Consider the following 25716-nt stretch of genomic DNA (forward strand, 5'->3'; position numbering starts at 1 on the left):
CCCTGCAAACAAATAAAGTCGTCAAGTTTTTCAGGAAAAATCAACAATTTTAACCTTGACTGAAAACTTGACTTCTTCATTTGTTTGCAACGAACCTATCGGAAAATACCCGATAATTTTGAAGCTCTTGTGGTATTATAAGTGAATATTTAACGCATTTAAATACAATAATTTTATCAACACAACTTTTGCACGCCTCATAAGCGAAGCGTTGAGGTGGGTACTACTGTCACTTCGCGCAAAACATCTGATTTTTCAAACTTAAAATGTCTTTATGTATCATATTTTGAATTATTTATGTTAAAACTTAAGCAATGCAAATTGTCGTTTGCATATGAGAAAGATCAAAATTCAAAACTCTCGTTTCTTGAAGATCTTTATTTAAGTGTAGTTACTTAGGGCATGCACCCTGCTCAAGATTAAGACAATAAATGTTGGCCAAGTGGGCATCATCATTCGTCAAAAATATGTTGTAACAAACTCCTGATAGATGGGGCTAGATGTTTATATATGTATTGCCACTTAGAGAGAGAAAATAATTAAATAACTGATGTAAGTAAATGGATGCCTAATGATTCAATGCGTCCCGAATAAGCAAAGAAATCGGCTTAAGTCCCTTGGATAATTCTAAAGAATGTCCAGTAACATTTGGATATGTCCCCTTCAAGTATATGTAAATATAGTTTCAAATTAATATATTCTAGTTTAAATCATTCTCAAATTGAGAAAACCATGTCACTATTTTGTAATTGTATATCTTAATGTTAATAATTGTTATTTAATGTATCTATTATGACGCATGGATAATGTTAAGATAATAAATATTATTGTTATAAGAGTTTGTTGTTTTATTTATGTGAATAATACGATTTTAATCGGAAATTTAAAGCAAATTACACTGATCTACTGTTTAAAAGCAGAAATACGTTAAGGACTTTCAACTTCACTAGGGAGAAAGGGAAACCTTAAAAGATCACTAATTCGTTGTCCTTCTGTCGGTCTGTCTGTCCTTGCAAGACCATTATTTTCAGGAATTCTTGGAGGTATAAAGCTAAAATTTATAGTTATTGAAGAATCAAATCTACGCTTCCTTGAAGCTGTGATAAAATCAACAATAAACAATTACGCCAACAATAAACCAACGCAATGTTTATGCTGAAAAATTTCTCAAATTTCGACATTCGTGGGCGAATCAAAACTTACAGGATACTTCTTGTGAACGTATTCTATCTTGAAATTATGGTATATGTAGCAACATCTTATAGCACAGATAAAGGAAAAATTGTGAAAAATATAATTTTTCAGTACCTAACATAATATAGAAAACAGGTTTTTACACAACCCTCTACTTTTATCAGAGCAAATTTTCGCCCCGGTGTTTTCAGTTATATTTTTCTGTACACTGCTGCTATCACATAAAAATATTATAAGGATTCCAAAGTACTTCTTAAACTAACTAGTTAAAACAAACATATTAACAAGAAACATAATTATTTCCTTAATCGATCAGACTTACAATAAATGAAGTTCTCTTATATTGCACGCCTCATAAGCGAAGCGTTGAGGTGGGTATAGGTCTACCAGAATCTGATGGCATTTTTATATTTAAGAAATAAAAGATTTTCATGTGGCAACTTATTTGACAACTATCAAATTGGTTGTCAAATTATTTGTCTTTTTTGCAGTTGATAAATAAATTTTAGGATTTTGTCTAAAAAATCTTCGAAAATGTCGAAAAAGCCGCTGTGATCACAAGCAAGAGGTGTTGTTTATAATGTGTATAGAAAAATATTTGATTAAGAAGGGTCAAACACATCACAATTTTCAATTTAGAAGATTTTATTGGTAAATTGGACTTACCCGCTTTGATACTTTCAATTAAAAAATATTATATGTAGGTAACTATAATATTTTTTGTTGATTGGAATATAATTTTATGAAAACTTATTACAGGAGTTTCCAATACGGCTATTCGTCAAGTCCAAGCTGTCCAAGTCAATTTTATAATGTGTGTATCTGTTTATACTTACGAAAATAAACATAGTTTTATTTTATTTTATAAAAAATTATAAGCAGTCTAGTTTTCTATCGATATAACATCGATATTTTCACATGGCATAATGATAATGAACATTCAAATATAGGTATGTGTAAATAATAATATGTATTACCTGTATAAAAGCAATATGTATATTATACATGTAAGTATGTACCTACATAATATTAAGTGGATATCTCATTATTAAGTACAGTATTGTCCACTTATGTAATGTGACTAATGACATTGAGAACAAACTAAAAAATAAGCAGTATCAAGATCGTTCAGTCCATTTTCCCTAGGGTTGCACACTCAAAATTTTGATTTCCCTAATTGCCATCAGATTCTGGTTTACCTATACTACTGTCACTTCGCGCAAAACATCTGATTTTTCAAACTTAAAATGTCTTTATGTATCATACATTGCACTTGTAAGATAATACATACACACACATATTAAGAAAAAACACTATTTTTAACATTCATGATATTTTTGATGTCATTTTTGTTATTTAAACTAGTTAAAAAACAGTTTAAAAAAGTTCTGTCTTGGACGTCCGTGTGTCTGTATGTGCGGATCCTTTTTCTTGTTAACACGATAGCGACCGAAATACTTTACTAATCGAGTCTTTTTTTTTCTCTTACGCTTGAGTATGCTCAGGAATAGAACCCTTTCATTTTTCAGGGTCTGATTCGATGTGGTTTAATTGTTATTAAATAAACAAAAATAATAATTAATAAATAATTATTAAAAAAAAATTATGAGGCGTGCACTTTTGGATTTTCCAAACTATTTTACTATCAAACAAGATTCGGTCAGAAGAGGATTATTAACATAAACAAATAATTGCACTCGTGTCTCGTACATTAAGATCAACTTAATAGGTCACAATTGCATTCATCGTAAGTGTTTTGTCCGTGAGTACCTACCACAGGTACCTACACTTATACTACCGACAGTAGCGAGGGGATTTTCAAGTGCAATAATTAACACCTTGTTATAATCACAAACTTATCACAAGTATGTACAAGATAGGGTATCTACATTTTTATTGTCCTACTTAATGGTTTTATGAAACTCTGTTGTAAGTAAATCTTTACTGAAATATTCGCGTCTCGACTATTTTTATTGTGTTATTTTTGGAATAATGTGTTATTTGTTTTTAGATTTTTAACTTTGTCATCGGTAGTAAATTGAGATAAGAATAGATTGGATATTTTTCACGAATTTCTCACCTAATTGTCACAAGCTTTAATCCGCGACGAATTAAATAAATAAATCGTTTTTTTTCCACCATAATTTGCTACATAAATTTAATGACTCAGGTTCCTAATATAGTTATAAACTGTTTTTTAGACTAGTTAGACTAGTTATAAACTGTTTTTTAAATAAATTAGTGTGAACACGGGGCTCCCGTGTTCACACTAATTTATTTAACACTAATAATTAAAATATTTCCAATTTATACCTATAGTAAAATACCAAATAATAAAATTGATTGTATTTGCTTTTATCTTATCCAAAACAATCGTTTTATGGTGAGTTTATATGGCAGAGGCATTTTCCATTTTCATTTCACTGATTGTTTTTCTTTCAGTGCAAGTGGATTAGATATCAACTTACTATACCTACTTTGTTAATTCGTGACGAATTTTATTAGTTAAATATGATAAACAAACTCGGAACCAGATTATTGATTTCCATCGTAATTGAAAACCTAACATATAATAGTACTAACATATAACAATACTACTAGATTTCCGCCCGCGGCTTCGCCCGCGTTTTCAAAGGAAAACCCGCAAAGTTCGCGTTCCCGTGGGATTTCCGGGAATTAAACCTATCCTTTGTGTTAATCCAAGTTACCCTCTATACGTGTGCTAAATTTCATTGTAATCAGTTCAGCAGTATTTGCGTGAAAGAGTAACAAACACACACACACACATCCTCACAAACTTTCGCATTTATAATATTAGTAGGATAAGGAGGAAAGATTATTTTGATTGTATCTTTCTTGCGCTTGTGTGAAATAAAAAATACCTAGTTATTTAAAAGACACTCTATGCATTACCATAAAGTAGAAACGAAAACCTCTGAAAACGTTTTTAAGACCAAAATTATTTTCAATGCATACCTGAAGGCTGAATATGTAGATAAAAGGTATTGTATGATTTATTTGGGCGAAATAAAACAATAAATTTTATAACTGAATAAACGCTTCATAATGCTGACATGTTTTTGTAAGTTAATAGGTACCTACCTATTTGGAAAAAGTATCAATTTGCGTTGGTATATAATATATACGTAATACATTACATTTGATCTAAGTCTAGACATTATAGTAGATTGGACTTTATATTTACAATTAAATCTATACTAATATTATAAAGAAGAAAGGTTTGTATGTATGTATGTATGTATGGTTTTCACGCATAAACTACTGGACCGATTTTGATGAAATTTGGGACAGATAATCTTTAGACCCTGAGAAAGAACATAGGCTACCTTTTATTGCGAAATATGTACCACGGACGAAGCCGGGGCGGACCGCTAGTATGTCTATAAGTTAGGAAAACCCATCCCTACTAATATTATAAATGCGAAAGTAACTCTGTCTGTCTGTCTGTTACGCTTTCCCGCTTAAATCTCTCAACCGATTTTGATGAAATTTGGCACAGACAATCAGCTTTAGACCCTGAGTAAGAACATGGCTACCTTTTATCAAAACACCACGCGGGCGAAGCCGCGGGCGGAAGCTAGTATGTGCATATTAATATTAATATACATATATTATATAAATCTCGTGTCACAATGTTTGTCCTCAATGGACTCCTAAACCACTTAACCGATTATAATAAAATTCGCACACCATGTGCAGTTCGATCCAACTTGAGAGATAGGATAGTTTAAACATGTAGGTACCACGGGCGAAGCCGGGGCGGACCACTAGTAAGATATAAAAATAGGGAAACCCATTTTGTAATAAATGTAATAATTTGTAATAATAATTTTGTAATCAAGATTTCGTATATTCTCAATCGACTCATTTTGATAAATTTGATTGATATCAATAATTATGTCTAGACATAGGATTTCTGAGATCCATCTTATTGATAATATTTCGTATTGACTTTCGTATTGGTAATAATTAGACTAATGTCATGATGGTAAAGCAACTTTCTCTGTCCCGAAAGAGATTATTTTTTTAAATATCGTTAATTGATGTTCCACTTCTATTGTTCAAAGCGATTTTATATAGCTTCTAGTAAGGCTTCTAGGATTCCTCCATAAATGAGCTATCTAACACACACATATTTATTGTTTTATTTACAGCTCTTTCCAAATATTATAATAGAGAAATCAAACGCTTCAAATTCATAATATGTATTACCACCAGATATACTAGATACTCAAATTTCGACGGACCGAAGGACGCTTTTTAAAAAGACAAGATTTAATTTAAACGTCTTTAATAGGTGCTCTCTACATCCAGAATGAATACTTTAACTAATATACTTATCGCTAAACAAAAATGCAACGCTGCAACTGCGTTCAAGGAATTACAAAATGCATATTAAGGCGATGAAGGGTGGCCGTAGTTATGCCGCGTTAACAAATAAGCGCGTCACACACGGTGAAGATGTAGAACCCCCCTGTAGAACCGCCATCTGAACAACATATACCATCATAGAACAACTGACCCGAAATTTTGTGGGTCCCACTATTGGTAACAGGATTGGTTTGGCGGTTCTACAGGGGTCTTAGTATGCAATGACAAAAAGAAAAATGATGGTCAGAACAATATGGACTCTTGAATAACTATAGAATCGTCTCAGTTGTGACGTCTGCTTTTTCGACATAGAAAAGTTCAAAAATCTTAGCAAGCAATGAGTAACTCCCTTTTTCAGTTGAAATACGTGGCATTAGATACAATACTAACTGAATAAATACAATGAACGGAGCCTTCCTAGAAGAATTTTCGAACTAATTCAGGGAGTAGGTACTATACCTACCCATAATAAATTAATGTTATTAATACCTTGGTGAAAGTGATAATTAATGTCTAGGAAATTTCTTGTATAAATAACACTCTACAAAACTAACGTCGCACATAGAAGATTACTTAATACTACAACAAATATTGGAAATGAATTGACACAAAATGATAAAATGTTTGTTTAACTAGACACAAACTAGTCTAGACATTCATTTGTAATTAAATTATAGTTAACAACTGACAAAGCTTTAGCATTTCTAGTAAATAGTTTAAATAAATTTCTTTAGATTTAATTGTGTTATATCTATACTAATATTATAAAGCTGAAGAGTTTGTTTGTTTGAACGCGCTAATCTCGGGAACTACTGGTCCGATTTGAAAAATTGTTTCGGTGTTAGATAGCTTATTTAACGAGGAAGGCTATATGTTATATATATCATCACGCTACGGCCAACAGGAGTGAAGCCACGGGGGTGGCTATAGTCTCAGATATTAAGGAAAATTCCCCGGATGGAAGAAGTGTTGAATGAATTAAGCAAGATTAATTAACATTATTTTGTATCTCTGTTTTGTTGAATTTATTGAATGTGGGTTTTATATCCTAATCATAAAGGTAAGATAACTATTCATTAATGTATTTAAAAGCAATATCGTTTCTAGTTTTATCTTGATAAAGTTTGTAAATCCCGTTATTAGACGATTAACTATATCATTGAAATTTGTAAGAGTATTTGAGTGATCATACTAGTTATGATTGATTTGTATTTTGTATGTTTGTTTGACCAAAACCTAAAATGATTAATTCTTTTTATTTGAACTAGTGAAAGTGATAGACTAAAGAAGTACCTACCTAATTGAATTTTCAATTTGTCCTAAAATTAAAAATTTTAGGGACTAAGTTTAACATAACAACCGATGAACAAAATCACTACGGATATATTATTATTTACATAAGAGGTGTTTCAAACAGGAGGTTTAACATTTTTTAGCACCAAAGGAAAATAGGTATTAGGAAGACAAAAATAGTATCGTTAATTTGGAAAGCTCTTCTACAGGGTGTCCCAAAAAGTAGTGATATACTGAAGCTGGGAGGTAGAGGACTTAGAGGGCTATCCGAATCACCCCCATGTGTGTTATGCGATTTTTCGTATTTTCGGAGTTATTACATTTTTTTCAATTTTTCATCTATCGCTGAGTACGATGAGATTTTTATTTATGGTGACGTGAATTATTGCGCTAGATGCTTGTTTTTTTTTGTGTGCTAAGCTGAAAGATAGGCCAATTCAGTATGGTAACATTTACTATCGTTAGATCTTCGAATGGAATAAAAAAAAGAATTAAGTAAATGCCAAGAAAGAAAAAATTATTCAGTATGTTCATAACTTCAAAGGCCCATAAAAAAATGAAATCACATAAAAAAGGTTTTCCATTTGGCTTTTAAAAACTTGCTCTATTAATCAGGTAGCTACCCTAAAAATTTCATTTTATTATTCTGAAGGCTTCAATCGAAAAATTGAAATCTAAATGTGGTAAGTGGAAAATTTTTATTAACACGATGATCATTAAAACCAATAAATATGTGTTAAATTACCAGAATTTTTCTAAAATAGCCCCGCTGTTGCTCAATGCAAGTGCGACATCACAGTAAAAAGTTGTCTTTTTAATGTCTGAATGCTCTTTTATCATTTTTAATGGTTTCTTCTGCTACTATGAATTTCCGGGTTATTTCGTCCAAATTGTGGCAGTCTCTCGTCTTTGTAGTATCCCCACGGAAAAAATTCAATAGGGTTTATGTCCGAAGACCATGGAGGCCAGGCTAAAGGGCAAAAATACCCTGAAAGATGGATTGGTCGTTGCAGCCTGCGCATGCGCCGGTGATGCCTGCTTTAAAGCCTGGCCTCCACGGTCCATCGACCTAAACCCCATTGATTTGTTTTAATGGGGATACTAAAAAGACCTCGGCTTCTTGAGAGAATGCCACAATTTGGACGAAATAACCCGGAAATTCATAGTAGCAGAAGAAACCATTAAAAATGATAAAAAAGCATTCAGACATTTAAAAGACAACTTTTTACGGTGATGTCGCACTTGCATTGAGCAACAGCGGGGCTATTTAAAAAAAATTCTGGTATTAAACACCTATTTATTGGTTTTAATGATCATCATGTTAATAAAAATTTTGCACTTACCACATTTAGATTTCAATTTTTCGATTGAAGCCTTCAGAATAATAAAATGAAATTTTTAGGGTAGCTACCTGATCGATAGAGCAAGTTTTTAAAAGCCAAATGGAAAACCTTTTTCATGTGATTTCATTTTTTTATGGGCCCTTGAAGTTATGAACATACTGGGTAATTTTATCTTTCTTGGCATTTAATTCTTTTTTTTATTCCATTCTAAGATCTAACGATAGTAAATGTTACATACTGAATTGGCCTATCTTTCAGCTTAGCACACAAAAAAAATCAAGCATCTACCGCAATAATTCACGTCACAATAAATAAAAATCTCATCGTACTCAGCGATAGATGAAAAATTGAAAAAAATGTAATAACTCCGAAAATACGAAAAATCGCATAACACACATGGGGGTGATTCGGATAGCCCTCTTAGTCCTCTACCTCCCAGCTTTCGTTCATCACTACTTTTTGGGACACCCTGTATAAAAAATAAGTGATACTTTGATGTAGTATCTATCTACTTATACCTAAATTGAAACAGCGACACAATATTTTATGGAGGATTACAAATACATGTTTTTGTATGAATTTCCTCAATTAAATTATCGAAACAGTCAGCACATTGCGTCTCTCATGGTTTATCATGCCAATAATATGTTATTTGGGCATATTATCGTCCATATATCAGCCATAAAACTTATCAAATACAATTCGATCATAGAACAATAAAAGAGTTAACAGATATTACGGCAATCTCTTTAACAGTCGGTTGACTTACTTTGGTTGACGCAGAGTGGTTAGAGATGTCGGAGTCTAAACGAGAGTCTAAGGCCAATGCGCCTGTGATAGACCTGGACTATATCCTGGTGAACGAGCTGGGCCAGTTCGGATGGTATCAGCTACGGAATATGTGCCTCGTCAGCTTGGCAATAGCTTCCTCTGCATTCTTCAGCGAATATATCTTCTCGGCTGCTGCTGTTCCTCATCGGTAAGTTAATTGGGTGTTGTGCAAGGGAGTACATTTATTTGACATCAAGTTACAAGTTACAAAGATATTAAATATTGATGTCATTATGACCTAATTTTAAGATTTTATAGGAAATGCTTTCAAATAATAATAACTAGCTTTCCGCCCGCGGCTTCGTCCGCTTTGTCTAAAACATAGTAAATTATATACTGAAACCTTCCTCTTGAATCACTCTATCTATTAAAAAAAACCGCATCAAAATCCGTTGCGTAGTTTTAAAGATTTAAGCATATAGGGACATAGGGACAGAGAAAGCGACTTTCTTTTATACTATGTAGTGATTGTAGTGATAATGGTTTGAATGCTAGGAATTCTGTATATTAGGTACTTTTGAATAAGACTTATATTTCTGTATGATGTTAGGAATTATGTACAAATTATTTATGGGACTCTCAGTGCGCATAGAAATGAATATTACGTACATAATTGTGCTTGCGGTCAGCCGGACGGCTACCCGCAATGCGGCTACCCGCATAGTGTATACGCAAGTTAAGCCAATAGTAAAGCCAATACCAGTGGTTTTGAATTATTAATTTTGCATAATATTATACCAAACTACTTTTATTAGTTGATTGATAGAAACAAAGGCCGCCGCCGTATCTGTACGTGTCTTGTAACACATCGAAATCGTCGCCTACTCCATGACGTGACGGTATTTCCATGACGCGACCTTACAATTTTACTCGCCTAAAGAAGTTTAATGGTAGGCCATGTGTCTGTGACGGTTTCGTCACAAGATTCAACAGTTCAAAGCATTGCAATAGTAAAGCGCGTCAAACACGGTGAAGCTACTATAATATTTTATGTTAAGATTCTCTACTATAAAATATTACAGTATCTTAAGGTATCCGGTATCAGCGTTCTGACCATCATTTTTCTTTTTGTCATTGCGTACTAAGACCCCTGTAGAACCGCCATCCTGTTACAAATGACCCACAAAATTTCGGGTCAGTTGTAACAGGATGGCGGTTCTACAGGTGTCTTAGTACGCAATGACAAAGAGAAAAATGATGGTCAGAACGCTGATACCGGATACCTTAAGATACTATAATATAAAATATTACCGTATCTTAAGATAAAATATTATAGTATCTTCACCGTGTGTGCGCTTAAAGCTAAAAACGCAGGTTAAATCCTTCATATTCATGAAAATTGCTTTGGACTGCTTTGTTCCTATATATTTGTTTTTTCTGTTAGTCTCCAAAAGTCCCCGTCCGATTAGGGCCCTTCTGGCCTCCTCCACTCAAGCGACTGCTCAAGCCGAGGTTCGTGGTCCCCGTCAAGGGGGGACGCCCTTGTGCATGTCGCTACCAGGGTGAACCTTCAGTTCACCCCCGCGTCCGCGTTAAAATGTAGAAGCCCTTCTGGCTAACATTGAGAGACACCACAAAAAAAAAAAAAAGATTCTTTCGAAATCTTGGTGTAAACGAAAACTCGCATTCAGTGTTGTTCAGTACATTGCATTGTCTGTTTACACTAAAAGAATGTGACATAGTGGGGGTAGAGCATTCGCTCGTTTGATCTAAATGCACCGTTGATTGAATCTTTTTATATTTGGCAATTATTATGATGTCGGATACAACAACTACAAAATTTCAAGTTTGTTCATATAATTAAAAACTTGCTTTAAATCATTTAAACAATAATTTCTCCAAAAAATGATATTTTTAATTTTGTTTCGACTGTTTCACGTGTTCGTACGAAGAGTTTAAGTATTATTGCGCGCAATGTTACAATTATTATACAATATATTATATTTTTATTGATATATTATTATACGATATACTAGTAATCTTATAAAGCAGGTTGGATTACATTATGTTTCATTTGCATATAATCATTTCCGCATTAACTATATTATTGTTTGCTGTTAAATAAATGTGATATATTTCTTTTCTGATAAATTTCGCATACCTAAGACGATAAAATTTAATCTTTATATGTATTATAATGTTATATTACCTATATACTCACCAAGAGATATAGTCAATGAGTCATATTATCACGGCAATCATAAAACACGCAGATTTTTTTTAATCTTAAAAAAAGACCTTTTTTGGCTCCCGAAATTTAAAAATAAATAAATTAATGTTTTATGAGACCTTGTTGTTTCCAATTTGTGTAAATTGAATTTTGCGACTATGCCTTCACCCTTGAATGATAGATAATTATTTCAAGAGCTTTTTATTGCGCTTTGGATCGCTGATAGGATTAGGTATATTCGATTATTAAAGTGTATGTTTCTTTGTACCGTTACATTGTTGTCTTACGGCCATACAAAATTGGAACCACGCCCTTTATTCCAATTATTTACCTACGAGAATAGATGGTCAATAAACTAAACAACACATTCAATTCTCAAAACAGCCTATGTTTTTTTGGACCTGTGTCCCCACTTAAGCCTTCCAAAAGATTGGGACCCTTCTGGTATTATGGAAATGAATAATAAGAAATAATAAAAATGTGTGCGTGTACACACGTAAGAAGTGAAACTTCTTTATGACCTTATTTTTCAAAAAATATTTTACTATATGCAACTTTACAGAAATACGTCGAATCACGCGTGGTAGGGATAAGAAAACGATGGCGCGTAACGGAAAAATGTCACGCGTAACGAAAAAATGTTACACTAAATTTTTTTCCAACCCCGATAAAGAAGTTTCACTTCAAAAACTGCTTATAGATGCCGTATACAGGAATGTGGAGAAACATCCAAAAGCGATCTCTTTGAACCGAGCTGGTTATCCAATGCCATTCCCGATGGGAGCAGCTGCGAACGGTATGCTTCGAGTAATGTGGGCTCTGGTAGTCTGAACTATTGCCCTGCAAACCTGTTCAACCAATCACAAACGCTTGATTGTGAAGAATTTGTATATGCGAGAGATAATTCAGTTGTTTATGATGTGAGTATCTATTCCTTTTGCAATATTTCGGTAGTTTTAACTGTGTATATTTAATGATCAAAAACTTATCAGTTTCGGTTTATTTTCTTATCTATAATTCTTTGTTTTGTTTTTATATTTCAAAGACATGAAAACAGCCAAAAAAAATGTATCAAAATGTATAGATAATTTATTATGTTCTACTCCTCTTATATCTACGGTGGACGTTAGGAGAGATAAGTAAAACAATCGGATTCGATATGCTCTTTAATAGTACATACAATTATTTAAACATATTATATCAATTATCAATCAAATCATATTCTTTCTCCTTCAAAATATTATACAATAAGTAAGTTACATATACCTACAATAGAAGGGTTCAAAGGGTAAAAAATTGAAAAGGGTAAAACGGTACCAAATATTGCGATCAAAACAATAACAATAAGGGTGCTAATTAGGTATTCATCGTCGCAAGTTCGACTCGCACTAAACTGATTTTTAATTTTCTAGTTTAACCTCGGTTGTCAAGAATGGCTGCGAGCTCTAGCGGGCACACTCAACAGTGTCGGCACATTGCTAGTACTACCTATAACTGGCTACATCTCAGATCGCTTCGGTCGCCGCGTGGCTCTGGCCATCAGCCTCTTCAACACCGCTCTAATCGGTCTCATCAGAGCCTTCTCTGTTAACTACGTTATGTATTTGGTGCTGCAGATCCTTCAAACCACTTTGGGAGCTGGTATATTCAGCTCGGCTTATATTTTCGGTAAGTGCCTTTTATATCTTATTAGATTTCCGTCCGTCACTTTTACCGCATTGCCTAAAACATAACCAATTATATACTAAAAACTTTCTCTATCTGTTAAAATCAAAGCAAAAATACATATTTATGTATATCTGTGTACATACACAGACAGACAGCGGTTAACGACTTTTTGTGTAGGCATCGTATGATGCTAAAACACATCAAGAGGTATTTTTAAACTGCGATTCATGTATTCATTAGTTTCACTATTCATGATAGAAATATCGACGACTTAAAAAGTATAATTTTATGTTCCAGCTGCGGAACTTGTTGGACCGAAATGGCGTGTGGTGGCCAGTGCAACCTGCTCCTCAATGTTCGCAGTGGGCCAAGTGATCCTCGGCGGAGTGGCCTGGGCCGTCCAGCCGTGGAGACAAATGATCATAGCCTTACACGTACCTGTGTTCCTCCTCATCTCTTACTACTGGATCCTCTCAGAGAGCGTGAGGTGGCTCCTATCTCAAAACAGATTTGAAGAAGCTAAACAGAACTTGGAAAATGTGGCGAAGGTGAATAAGAAACAAGTTAGTGAAAAGTCCATGCTGGCTCTGATGAATCCACAAAGGGAAGAACCAAAGGTTAGTTTTGTTAAAGTGTGTGAGTATTTAGAGGTTGATAAAACAGACTGAAATAAATGAAACCGTGATATCAGGCTTTCTAAGTAAATATCCAATAAAATACCTATATTATCTTTATTTTATATCTATAAATAAATAAATGTCTTCATTTATTTATAGATATACTTATCTATATTTCTAAATAAAAGAAGATATATAAAGATAGAGACATATCTTTTAATAAACGAAGATAAAGCTATATTTATTTTGAGCTGATCCTTTCTTACTAAAGCGCATCTAAAAATATCTCATTTAACAATATCTGTATTTTTCAGGCAGAGCAACGCAGCCTAATAAAGACGATATTCCGATCCCCAGTGCTCCTAAGGCGTGTGTGTACCACTCCTATTTGGTGGATCACAACTACCTTTGTGTACTATGGTCTGTCCATCAACTCCACGAGTCTATCTGATACGATGCATCTCAACTTTATCCTTACTGCGGCTATCGAAATACCTGGATACTATACCGCTGCATTTATCTTGAACAAGGCTGGAAGAAAACCAACTCTGAGCGTTGGATTCATATTCTGCGCTTTATGTAATCTTGCCTTCGTTTTCATTCCGACAGGTAATTTATGTTTATAAAAAGTTTAAGCTAAATGATGTTACAAAAATTGTGCATTTACTAAAAAGAACTACATTTTTGATCTCAATTATACATGCAATGCTTAACGATTAGGATGAAATTTCAAGGTTGTGTTTCATATTTTTAAATTATATTTTATTACTCCTAATGATTAAATCGAGCACATAATCACTGCGTGTAATTGAAATTGTCGTGCGCAGGATTATTGTGATTACTTAACAATGCTTTTCGCTTACAAATACTAGTTCAATTTTCTAAAGACCATACTCTTGCTAAGTACGTCTTGAGAATTTTTTTTTTAATTACAGTAGTCATTAAAGTAATTAAGTTAATTTGGTACTTTGTAAAACGTTTACCCCTGCAGAGTGGGATACCTTTCGTATGGTTTGAAATATTTGCGAAAATCTTAATATCCTGAGAATTGAATCGAATTATCTATTCTTTAAAATATTCTCATTATACATTTGAATATTATAAAACTAAATATGAAAATCTTTATATCCTTCCTTGCCAATCGTTTATTCCAACTTCCAGATCTCACCGTGGTCCGCCTGATCGTGTTCCTTGCTGGCAAGTTCTTCATCTCTGCGGTGTTTACCTCCCTGTACCTGTTCACCTCTGAGCTGTACCCGACCGAGTTCCGCCACAGTTTGCTAGGCTTCTCCTCTATGATTGGCAGGATTGGGTCTATTACTGCCCCGTTGACGCCTGTGCTTGTAAGTTTGTTTGTTCCTCTAAGCGATTTTTCCTAGTAAGTGAATACTTTGCAGACCGAGACTTTTTTTGTTCACCTGAACTAATATAGGTAATCAAACCTCTGAGCTCGTCGTATATGCATTAACTGCGTGAATGAGTGGAATTTTGAAATTAGAAATATAAAGGAAGGCCTTAAACCTAAATATCTACATTAATATTAAAAAAAGTAAAACTACAAACTACTCGACCGATTTTTTAAATACTTTCACCTACCTACTACATTATTTCCGAGTAACAAATGTTATATTTCACATTGGATTTAAACCAACGAAGTCTGGACAATCAACTCGTATGCGTATAGTTAGCCTTATATCTCTTGTTCTTCTCCCAGGCTGACTATTGGTACGGCATTCCATCAACCATGTTCGCGGCAATGGGCCTCCTCTCTGGCATCTTGGTCCTCACGCAGCCGGAGACCCTCGGCACCAAGTTACCTGATACTTTAGAAGAAGCTGAGGCTCTTGGGAAGCCTGTAGATGCTTCTAGCTGATTTTATTACGTAGATAAAACTTCTCTCTATAATTAATGTTATTAAGGATGTTTATCATGTTAGAGATCTCAATTTATTATATTTTATCAAGTGAAAATATCTTATAGGTCGATTTCATATGACTAAGAAAGAAAAGAATACATTTTAATGAAATAAATATTCCTGCAATTTTTTTTTATTTATTATGTAAAAAAGGAATTTTTTGATCAATTATCTTAAAATCAACCCAATACTCCGAGAAACGATTACAAAATCTATAGAATCTGATAAATCGAAATGGGCTAAAGCAAAAGCAATTAAAAATATTTTAATCGATAAGATTACTATCCATAATCTAATTAATTCTTATTTTAAAGATTAAAAGTTAATCAATTACAAATAATACATAATAATATAATAGATAAACGATATCTTTCACAAAATGTGGACAATGACGCAGAGCAGCATTAGCATAATGTGGCATAATTATTTTATTTTATGTGGCCTGTGGAGTGTGGGTTCTGTTCTTTATATGTTGTTTATTTTTATTATATTTTTAAACGAACCTTGAGAAGTGTGAATCATAAAACAATATCCTTCAGGCTTCAGTGTAATTATAAAAGATGAAATAATATATATATTATATATATAAGAAATCCCTCAAAATTATATATGACATAAATTCAGCCTCCGTATAGTAAACAAACAAACTTATAATGAATTTTTAATGGTTATGGATTTAAAGAACCTTAAAGATTAAATTATAATATTACTCATAATCATAATTAATTAAAATATAGGGCTGAACACAATAATATAAAAACGTAATTAAACAATAACTTGAGATTGATATTTGACTTTACTTTGTTATGTACCACTTTAATGGAATACCTACTCTAAAGTTAATTAATGAATGAATCCTTAAGTCCATGTTCTTATGTTCTTATGCTCTACAGTTTTAATTCATGACATAATACTTCAAACAGTAACAATACTTTATTTATTTTTATCTTCAACGTTACATTTTTTTCCTCTAAATACAATATGCGGATATTCTACAATCAACGTTTGAAATTCTCAATTTTATTTACAAAATAACATGGAAATATATTTTTTATTGCACTCAATATCAGCCCTACGAATTACGATACTTGATAATTGTAAGCCTTATTTTAACAATGATAATAAGATGATAATAATTTATTAATTACGAGAACGAATTACTTGCTCGTAACACATAGTGGGGAGAGGTGTTTCAAGTCCCTAGAGAAAATGGGAGCTTCTCCAGACACTAAGGAAAGTGAATTTAATGATGGGAGTAAACCAGAGAGAGTCGATCTTGATGATGTGTTGGTTAACGAATTGGGGCAGTTTGGACCGTTCCAATTACGGTACATGCTTCTTGTCGCAATTCCTATCATCATGTCTGCGTTCATGAGTGAATATATCTTCTCAGCAGCTGCTATTCCTCACAGGTATTGAATTTGTACCCATTTTTAATGTTTCTTTCTGCATAGTCAGTTAATTAAATGTTAAAGTTCTTGTAGTGCGTGTAACTTTTAATAATTCTTAATATATAGTCAAAATTAATTTCTGATCAATTATATCAAAACTGTCTTTCAAGCATTGTTTATTTCAATTTATATCCTATATAGAAAACTTATCTAAGACTGGTTTTTAGTAATGCTCTTTTTATAGATGTCGCGTGGACGAATGTGGAGAAGACACCAAGCTCGTTGACACATTTGAACCCGATTGGATTACAAATGCTATCCCAGAAACTAGTACGGGCTTAGCCAGCTGCTCTCGGTTCAGACCACGTAATAACATCGCCAATGGTAGCTTGAATTACTGCCCTGCGACGCTCTTTGATCAGTCAGTGACTGTGGACTGCAATGATTTTGTGTATGCTAGAGATAACTCTGTTGTTTATGATGTAAGTGTTTTCATAGCTTTTAAAAGTTAGTTTGTTAGTACATATTATATCTTTTTCGTAAATTATGACTTCATTTATTAAAACTTAAACTATACTTATATGAACTGATTTTCTTTCCTTACTTATGCTTTATTGTTATTTATTAAACCTATCCCTGTAAGTTACTATAAAATTCTTCTGGCTTATTTCAGTTTGATCTTGGATGTCAAGAATGGCTGAGAGTACTCGCCGGAACACTCAACAGTGTGGGAACGCTTCTAGTTCTGCCCATCACTGGCTACATCTCAGATAGATTCGGTCGAAGGGTCGCGTTGGTGATCAGCGTCTTCAACCTGGCTCTCATTGGTCTCATCAGAGCCTTCTCTGTTAACTACAACATGTATTTAGCTATGCAAATCTTACAGACTACACTGGGTGCGGGAACCTTTAGTTCTGCATATGTTTTTGGTGAGTTTTTATTCAATTGTTTCCAATATTTTGTATGGTACGTATAAAGACCCTATTGATTTGACTAAGAAATTATTGATTTTCAGCTGCTGAGCTCGTGGGACCAAAATACAGAGTGCTTGCTAGTGCCACATCCACTTCCATGTTTGCATTAGGTCAAGTAATTTTGGGAGGAATCGCTTGGGTCATCCAACCCTGGAGATACATGATCATGACACTTCATATCCCCTGCTTTTTAATCATTTCGTACTACTGGATATTGTCCGAGAGCATCAGATGGCTACTATCGAAACAGAAGTTTACAGAAGCTAGACAAATTTTGGAGAAAATTGCAAGAGTAAATAAGAAACAGATAAGTGAGAAATCAATGGCAGGATTGTTAACACCGCCTCCAGTTACCGAGGAATCTAAGAAGGTAAGTTTCATAAAAAATCATATGAAAAACTATTTATGACCTCTCACGCGAATTTTTTTCTTGATGATTACGGTTTTAACTGTTTTAAAAATGATTATTTCAATTTCAGACAAATGAACAAGGTCTCATAAGCACCATTTTCAAGTCTCGCATTTTACTGCGACGAGTGTGCACCACGCCCATCTGGTGGATTACCACGACTTTCGTTTATTATGGTCTCTCCATCAACTCTACCAGCCTCTCTGATACCATGTACCTTAACTACATCTTGACTTGTGCCATCGAAATCCCTGGTTTTTACACCGCCGTCTTCATCTTAGACAGAATTGGAAGGAAACCTACGCTCTCGGGTGGATTCTTCTTTAGTGCAATTTGCAATATTGCCTTCGTATTCATTCCTAGTGGTAAGTTTTTCACAGTATTTTCATTTACTTTGTCACCCTTTGCTGAGAATTGTAGTATTTTGTTTGACATAATTACGCTTTCTGAAAACAATAATATTTTCAAATAACAATTATTAAACATTGAAGTTTGTACAGGATCAATACCGGATATAATCATTTTTATGATTGATTTATATTGTTATTATGATAATATGGATAAGATAATGCTGCATACACGTGAATTGGTACGTTTAATTCGTTTTCCTTAGATATGACCCCAAGGTCGTTTTGCATATCTAAATTATTTACAATCATTATCGTATTCATATTTAGAAATCATTAACATTCAAAAAAAATGTGAGCGTGTACTAGTGTACACACATAAGAAGTGAAACTTCTTTATGACCTTATTTTTCAAAAAATAATTTACTTTAAGCAACTTTACAGAAATACGTCTAATCACGCGTGGTAGGGATAAGAAAAAGATGGCGCGTAACGGAAAAATGTCACGCGTAACGAATAAATGTTACACTAAATTTTTTTCCAACCCCGATAAAGAAGTTTCACTTTAATAATTCCAATAATTGTAAATTCCATAGCAATACCACGGCATTGCCAATTTTTTATCAAAATCTAATCGATAACATCGTTATTTGATTAGAAACCCTTGTGAAAGTTTTTTATATACAATTTTTTAATATAATATGTATAATCACATAATTGGTACCTAATCGATTAGTACCGTTCACTACTGTGATATTGATAAATATTTATCTGCGCAACCATATTTTCATGTTCTTAATAGATACCTGTTATTGTATTGGCTGTTTATTGATTTTTAAATATATCTTCAAATACTTTTCCCAATCAGGTAACCTACGATGTTGAGAGATTAGATTTATTTTGTTTCCTCCTAAATTTTTATAAACAACTAGCGGTCCGCCCCGGCTTCGCCCGTGGTACATATTTCGCAATAAAAAGTGGCCTATGTCCTTTCTCGGGTATCAAAATATTTCTATACCAAATTTCATCCAAATTGGTTCAGTACAGACAGACAGACAGAGTTTCTTTCGCATTTATAATATTTGTATGGATTGGTTACATGACTAGTACAAACTAGTGACCAAATTCTTTCTGTCTGCATTATAACGATTCAAACACGCTTCTAAAAGAAGTCAAGCTGAGAAAATAAGTGTATCATTTTTGCACGCCTCATAAGCGAAGCGTTGAGGTGGGTACTACTGTCGCTTCGCGCAAAACATCTGATTTTTCAAACTTAAAATGTCTTTATGTATCATACATTGCACTTGTAAGATAATACATACACACACATATTAAGAAAAAACACTATTTTTAACGTTCATGATATTTTTGATGTCATTTTTGTTATTTAAACTAGTTAAAAAACAGTTTAAAAAAGTTCTGTCTTGGACGTCCGTGTGTCTGTATGTGCGGATCCTTTTTCTTGTTAACACGATAGCGACCGAAATACTTTACTAATCGAGTCTTTTTTTTTCTCTTACGCTTGAGTATGCTCAGGAATAGAACCCTTTCATTTTTCAGGGTCTGATTCGATGTGGTTTAATTGTTATTAAATAAACAAAAAAAAACTCGGATGTTTTTTTTTTTTTTTTTGAAGTGAATTTTTATATTTTTATTGAAATTGATTCCAGAAGATTACTGGGAACTTTAAAAATTCATTTTGTTACTTTTATGAGTAGGTACGATCCTTATAAGTATTTTAGTGTATTCAACCAACTTAAAAAAGTGTGACTATTTTACAACAATTTGAATATGAATTGTATTATTGTATACAATATCGAAGCTTTTTAAGAAATGTATAAAATACTTTTTTAAGAATTATTATCATACATAATATTATGTTACCGGCAATATATTAAAACCGGCATTGTATGCAATTCTTAGTAAATGTATGTTATTCCGAGAAACAGTCGGAATGAAATAAATTAAATTCGTCACATTACCTACTTATATCTTTAAATCTGAACTTTTCCTAAGTAGCAAACACATTTGCAAATGTGGGTGGTTTTTGGGGTAGCTATTAACCAATATGAGGTCAAAACTAAAATCCAAGATGGCGCCGTCGAAAATTTGAAATCTTTTCGTCATGGGTGTCATTTTCATGGTTTTTGGGGTAGCTATTAACGAATATGAGGTCAAAACTATAATCCAAGATGGCGCTGATGAAAATTTGACTTTTTTTCGTGATGGGTGTCATTTTCATGGTTTTTGGGGTAGCTATTAACGAATATGAGGTCAAAACTAAAATCCAAGATGGCGCCGACAAAAAATTTACATCTTTTCGTCATGGGTGTCATTTTCATGGTTTTTGGGGTAGCTATTAAACAATATGAGGTCAAAATTGAAATTCAAGATGGCGCCGACGAAAATTTTACACATTTTCGTCATGGGTGTCATTTTCATGGTTATTGGGGTAGCTATTAACCAATATGAGGTCAAAACTAAAATCCAAGATGGCGCCGACGAAAATTTTACATATTTTCGTCATGGGTGTCATTTTCATGGTTATTTTGTTCTCTTACGCTTGAGTATGCTCAGGAATAGAACCCTTTCATTTTTCAGGATCTGATTCGATGTGGTTTAATTGTTATTAAATAAACAAAAATAATAATTAATAAATAATTATTAAAAAAAAATTATGAGGCGTGCACTTTTGGATTTTCCAAACTATTTTACTAATTTTCAGACTTAAACGTGCTCCGTCTGATCGTGTACCTGGCCGGCAAGTTCGGTATCTCCCTTGTGTTCACGTCTCTATACCTGTATACTTCTGAACTGTACCCGACGCAGTTCCGTCATACTTTACTCGCTTTCTCCTCTATGATCGGAAGGATCGGGTCTATTACGGCTCCTCTTACACCAGTACTTGTGAGTATTATGTTTCCTTGTAGTATTTCATTTCACTAAACTGATTCTTGTTAAATAATGTTAGTATTAATACGTGATATTATGTGCTAATAGGTTTATGTAATTTTATTGAAAAAAAATCTTGGTTCATATTATTTACTTTTATTTCTAAACTATATGAATCAATTGTGATCCTATGTATATTTACATCCCTTACCAGATAATCTGCAGAAAGATAATCTGCTCGATATTAATTATTAATATACCGAAAATGATTGTAAAGTTGGTACTAATTACTTTTTTTTTACACAAATTGGTAAAGAAGAATATTATGCATCACCGAAATGTCCAATGACCAATAAAGATGCTATTTAGCAATCATAATTCAATGTAATTTATTATGAACGAAATCCTCACAGAACATGTTCATCTAGTCGGAACAAAACATTACAGAACAGAACATTGTTCATACTGTTGTTTCAAAACTACTAAACCATATATTATTATCTTATAGATGGACTACTGGCACGGTATTCCCTCCATGATGTTCGGAGGAATGGCGATCCTCTCTGGAGTGCTAGTACTGACTCAGCCCGAGACAGTGGGCACTAAGATGCCGGACACATTAGCGGAGGCGGAGGCTATTGGACGCAAGTGAAGCTCTCTTTGTGTATCCTCTATGAGGAGTGTAAATATATACTATAATAATCATGTAGTTTAAGGCAGTTAATTATTTAATCAACTAGAAGATGATTGAGAACGTCCTTTTTTGGAGGTTAAGGGTGATTTCCGCCAATAATGTGCGAGGATGTGTAGCGATGCCCTCTCTAGAACGTAGTACATAGTAACTCAATGGTTGTAAATGTAACCGAGTTTTAAATAAAAACAAAAGCTGTGTAACGGCCATAATGTAAGATATTGTGCAGATATTGTATCTATTGTAAATAAAAATTTCAATACAAATGTAAAACTGTAATAAAATATTTTCTTAAATCTTTTGTTTCATTTTTGTATCCCACAAATAAAATACTTATTCTTTTAGAACCGTAAATCAAATTGAAACATTAATTAATTTAGAAATAATTATAGGTTATTTCTGATATCTAAAGGTTACTTAAATAGTACTTAAAGGTAAAGGTTACATAAAGAGTTGGAATATTAAATGAAACCACCAAGATACAGTATGAGATCGATTTATTTGCTTTGAAAATATTACAAAAGTAATACAAACATACGAATTGATATTTATTTTGTACAATTAATTAGTCTTATCAATAAACTTAATACTAATGATAGAAGGACGTGAGCAAGATCGTAATAGACGCAAGATTTCCAATTTTTAATACATATTATATTACTAGCTTCCGCCCGCAACTCCGTCCGCGCGGAAAAATTAAGAATTTTTTCTACGTATTTTTCCAGGATAAAAAGTATCCCATTTTATGCCCAGGATAATAAGGTATAATTATATATACCAAGTTTCGAAATGAAGATATTTGGGTTTGGGTATCGATCGAGTAACATTAGTTTTTTCAATATTTTCAATGTACAGAATTGACCCTTCTACAGATTTATTATATGTATAGATTCAATCTCTATTATTATCTTGCTTCAATATCCTTTTCGTATTATAAATATTGAGACAGATAATCCTCATATTTTATTCTTAAATTAATTAGGAACGAAATTTCACTATACAGACTTTCTAATAGGTTCAGATTTTTCTTTTAACTAAATTAATCATTTTTGGAATCTGTTTTTTAGGATCTTTGCATTGATCCAAAGCATAATAATTAATGCAGAGATGTAAAATATTTACAATATCTGAACGTAGCAATGATACATTTTGATAAATCTATCAGCGTAAATTACTTATAATAATACAGCCATTTATTATATTATATTGGTCAATGATTATTATACACATTAACATGCCCTTACCCTGGGAGGATGAAGAAGATTTGCACTTGTTTCGTGAATCGGTTTACTATTTAGATAATTAGGTTTATTTGCTTTACCTTCATTCTATTTATTTCCAGAAGGAATTAAACCAACGATTTTTCAGTTTTAATCGAAATCCTAACATTATGTCCAGGGGACCACACAGACAATGAAAATGATAAATTTATTATAACTGTCACCGGTAAATATAATATAGTTTGGATACCGCCAAATTTTGAAGAATAATATGATATGTTTCCATATTTTTTTTACAAATTTTTAACCAATATTTCAAGTCCATATTTACCACATAATATTATAATACCAAATGTTTAGACATTAAGGTACTCGTATACATTCAGCTTAAATCACTTTATATAAATACTATGTTTTCAAATTCCTCACCAATCGAATATTACAGAAGAATCTGTATTTTTCATCGAGCAATTTCAGAGTTATTTCAATATTATCAAATATTCTCAAAATATTATTCTCTTCTTAGTTCTTTGATAAGATAAAAAACATGTTTGTCATAATTTTTATCTTATTCAGTGACATAATTTAATAATAATCTAATCAGATCATCTTTAATAATTAATTATTATGTGATTAAGAACTTTGACGTCAGTTGCAATTAATTAGTGTTAAATCTCTTAAATTACTTCCCATAACTGACGCTTCAAAATCATTAGTAATTTATAGACCAATATCACTTTTCAACTATTCGCTAATTGGACAGTCTTCTTAAATAAATTGTTTAAAGATTCACTAGGCGCTGACCTATGTAAAGTATTATCTCTCTTTAATAGTTTGCTAAGCAAGCACCTCTTTTCTATAAATTCCTTCCACATCTAAAAGTTTATCTGGCAGAGTGATGCGCGGTGTAATCTGTTTACTACTATTGCCTTAGTTACCACTACTATCACAGTCAACTTCATTATCAATCATTTATCAATTGACTAACTCTTTAAATCGTTCATTTAACACACTGTTAATTTTCTTTGCTCATTTTACCATTACTAAGACTATCTGCACTATTAGAGTGTTTTTTCTTCCTCAATGATTTATACTTTAAAGTCTTTCCTTATTTCGATTTTCTTGCACTATCTACGTAAGTCACTCTAATACCAGTATTTCGAACACTACCTCCATTATAAACTCTTATTTAAAGTCTCGTTTTCTTTCCTTCATCATTTATTTCCTACTTGTTTGATAGAACGACGCGCGCGGTTTTTAGCTGAGCTGCGAGTTTTGCACTATTCACTTATTCGAGATTTCAGTATGAATCCTGCTGACACTAATCACTTTTGCTCTTCACTGTTAACTGTTAAGACTTCATATTCTTACTGAATACAGTAGATAGTTTGAAACTCGTATTGTTTTGAGTATATTCACTTATTTTCGTTTCTTTCATGATAACCTTTCGTTCATAGTTTCCCCTAGCCTTAAGCCTTAGCCCTTAGCCCTTTATAGTCTCTTTATCAAATTCTTTCCTTTCTCAGCATCAGCCAACTTATATGGTAGTAATATTTGCGTAATTTCGACCAGAGCCAGCGTGAAGAGAATACTATAATGGGCAAATTAGGGAAGTAGCCCTTGTGTAGAAATTGTAGTTTTTCACTTTTCACTTATTTCAGTTTAATGTTAATCCGGTTGTAGAATTTGAAGCTTCTCACTTTCCACTTATTTCCCAGTCACTTTATTGTAAATCTGGTTATCACTAGTCAATTTTGTATAGTCTATGAACACTTCACTTTTTTGCACGTTCAATATTAACACTTTTTGCACTATTCACTTATCTCCGCGTCTTCCATCATAACCGCTCTTTCACGGTTTCCTTAACAACCGTCTCTTTGTCGGCATCTTTCCCATCAATGTTCTTAGCATCAGCCAATTTATCCGGTAATGCAGCTTTTGCAGTATCGGGTAACGCAAGTGTGAGAAGCCCGGGTGATTAAATCATGGAAATATGGTAGCTTTTTATTTTCACTTTTCACTTATTTCACTAGTTAATGTCAATCCGGTTGTCACACATTTTTGCATAGTTCACTATTAACACTGCACAGTATCACGTTTTTGCACTATTTCCTTATTTTCTTCTCCATCATAACCGCTCCTTCACAGTTTCCTTAGCAACCGTTTCTTTATCAGCATCTTTCCCATCAATGTTCTCAGCATCAGCTAATTTATCAGGTAATGCAGCTTTAGCAGTATCGGGTAACGCAAGTGCGAGTGCCGCGGGGCCGAGCGCTGCGAGAGAGAATAGAATACTGGGCAGCCCGGGGAAGTAGCCCTCCTGTAAACATTCAATTATAATATAATTTATTCATTTATTTAAGCAACGA

The 25716-nt window shown here is 33.0% G+C and overlaps 3 protein-coding genes and 1 long non-coding RNA gene across 5 annotated transcripts in view; 3 read left to right on the plus strand and 1 right to left on the minus strand.

The window, feature by feature from the left end:
• The first annotated feature begins 1604 nt into the window (after positions 1 to 1604).
• On the plus strand, positions 1605 to 2054 carry LOC149903138 (uncharacterized). Its single transcript, XR_016457444.1, has 2 exons — positions 1605 to 1845; positions 1954 to 2054. It is a non-coding gene; the product is annotated as an uncharacterized LOC149903138 (long non-coding RNA).
• A 4533-nt stretch (positions 2055 to 6587) lies between these two features.
• Positions 6588 to 15388, plus strand: LOC149903139 (organic cation transporter protein-like). 2 transcript variants are annotated; one of them, XM_090109419.1, is made up of 8 exons: positions 6588 to 6646; positions 9006 to 9201; positions 11924 to 12143; positions 12636 to 12891; positions 13189 to 13508; positions 13823 to 14117; positions 14670 to 14851; positions 15223 to 15388. In XM_090109419.1, exons 1-8 carry the CDS (start codon positions 6619 to 6621, stop codon positions 15379 to 15381), a joined length of 1656 nt encoding a protein of 551 aa, XP_089965545.1. In that variant the 5' UTR covers positions 6588 to 6618; the 3' UTR covers positions 15382 to 15388. The 2 variants fall into 2 exon arrangements, with proteins under 2 accessions (XP_089965545.1, XP_089965546.1); XM_090109420.1 differs by having other exon boundaries at positions 6589 to 6646; positions 8979 to 9201.
• A 1244-nt stretch (positions 15389 to 16632) lies between these two features.
• LOC149903140 (organic cation transporter protein-like) lies at positions 16633 to 22387 on the plus strand. Its single transcript, XM_090109718.1, has 7 exons — positions 16633 to 16835; positions 17059 to 17296; positions 17488 to 17743; positions 17830 to 18158; positions 18268 to 18562; positions 21270 to 21451; positions 21945 to 22387. The coding sequence occupies exons 1-7, from the start codon at positions 16633 to 16635 to the stop codon at positions 22086 to 22088; spliced, it is 1647 nt and encodes a 548-aa protein (XP_089965844.1). The 3' UTR covers positions 22089 to 22387.
• A 2822-nt stretch (positions 22388 to 25209) lies between these two features.
• Positions 25210 to 25716, minus strand: part of LOC149903141 (organic cation transporter protein-like) — a 28276-nt gene continuing 27769 nt past the window's right edge. Inside the window, exon 11 of the mRNA XM_090109560.1 lies at positions 25210 to 25667. Coding sequence (XP_089965686.1) covers positions 25476 to 25667 — 192 coding nt within the window. The 3' untranslated portion in view covers positions 25210 to 25475. The remainder of the gene's footprint in view (positions 25668 to 25716) is intronic.

Source organism: Colias eurytheme, chromosome 14 (genome assembly GCF_061535395.1).
Source record: "Colias eurytheme isolate Ceu_HAF_F1 chromosome 14, ilColEury1 Martin Lab GWU primary, whole genome shotgun sequence".
Taxonomy (NCBI): Eukaryota; Metazoa; Arthropoda; class Insecta; order Lepidoptera; family Pieridae; genus Colias; species Colias eurytheme.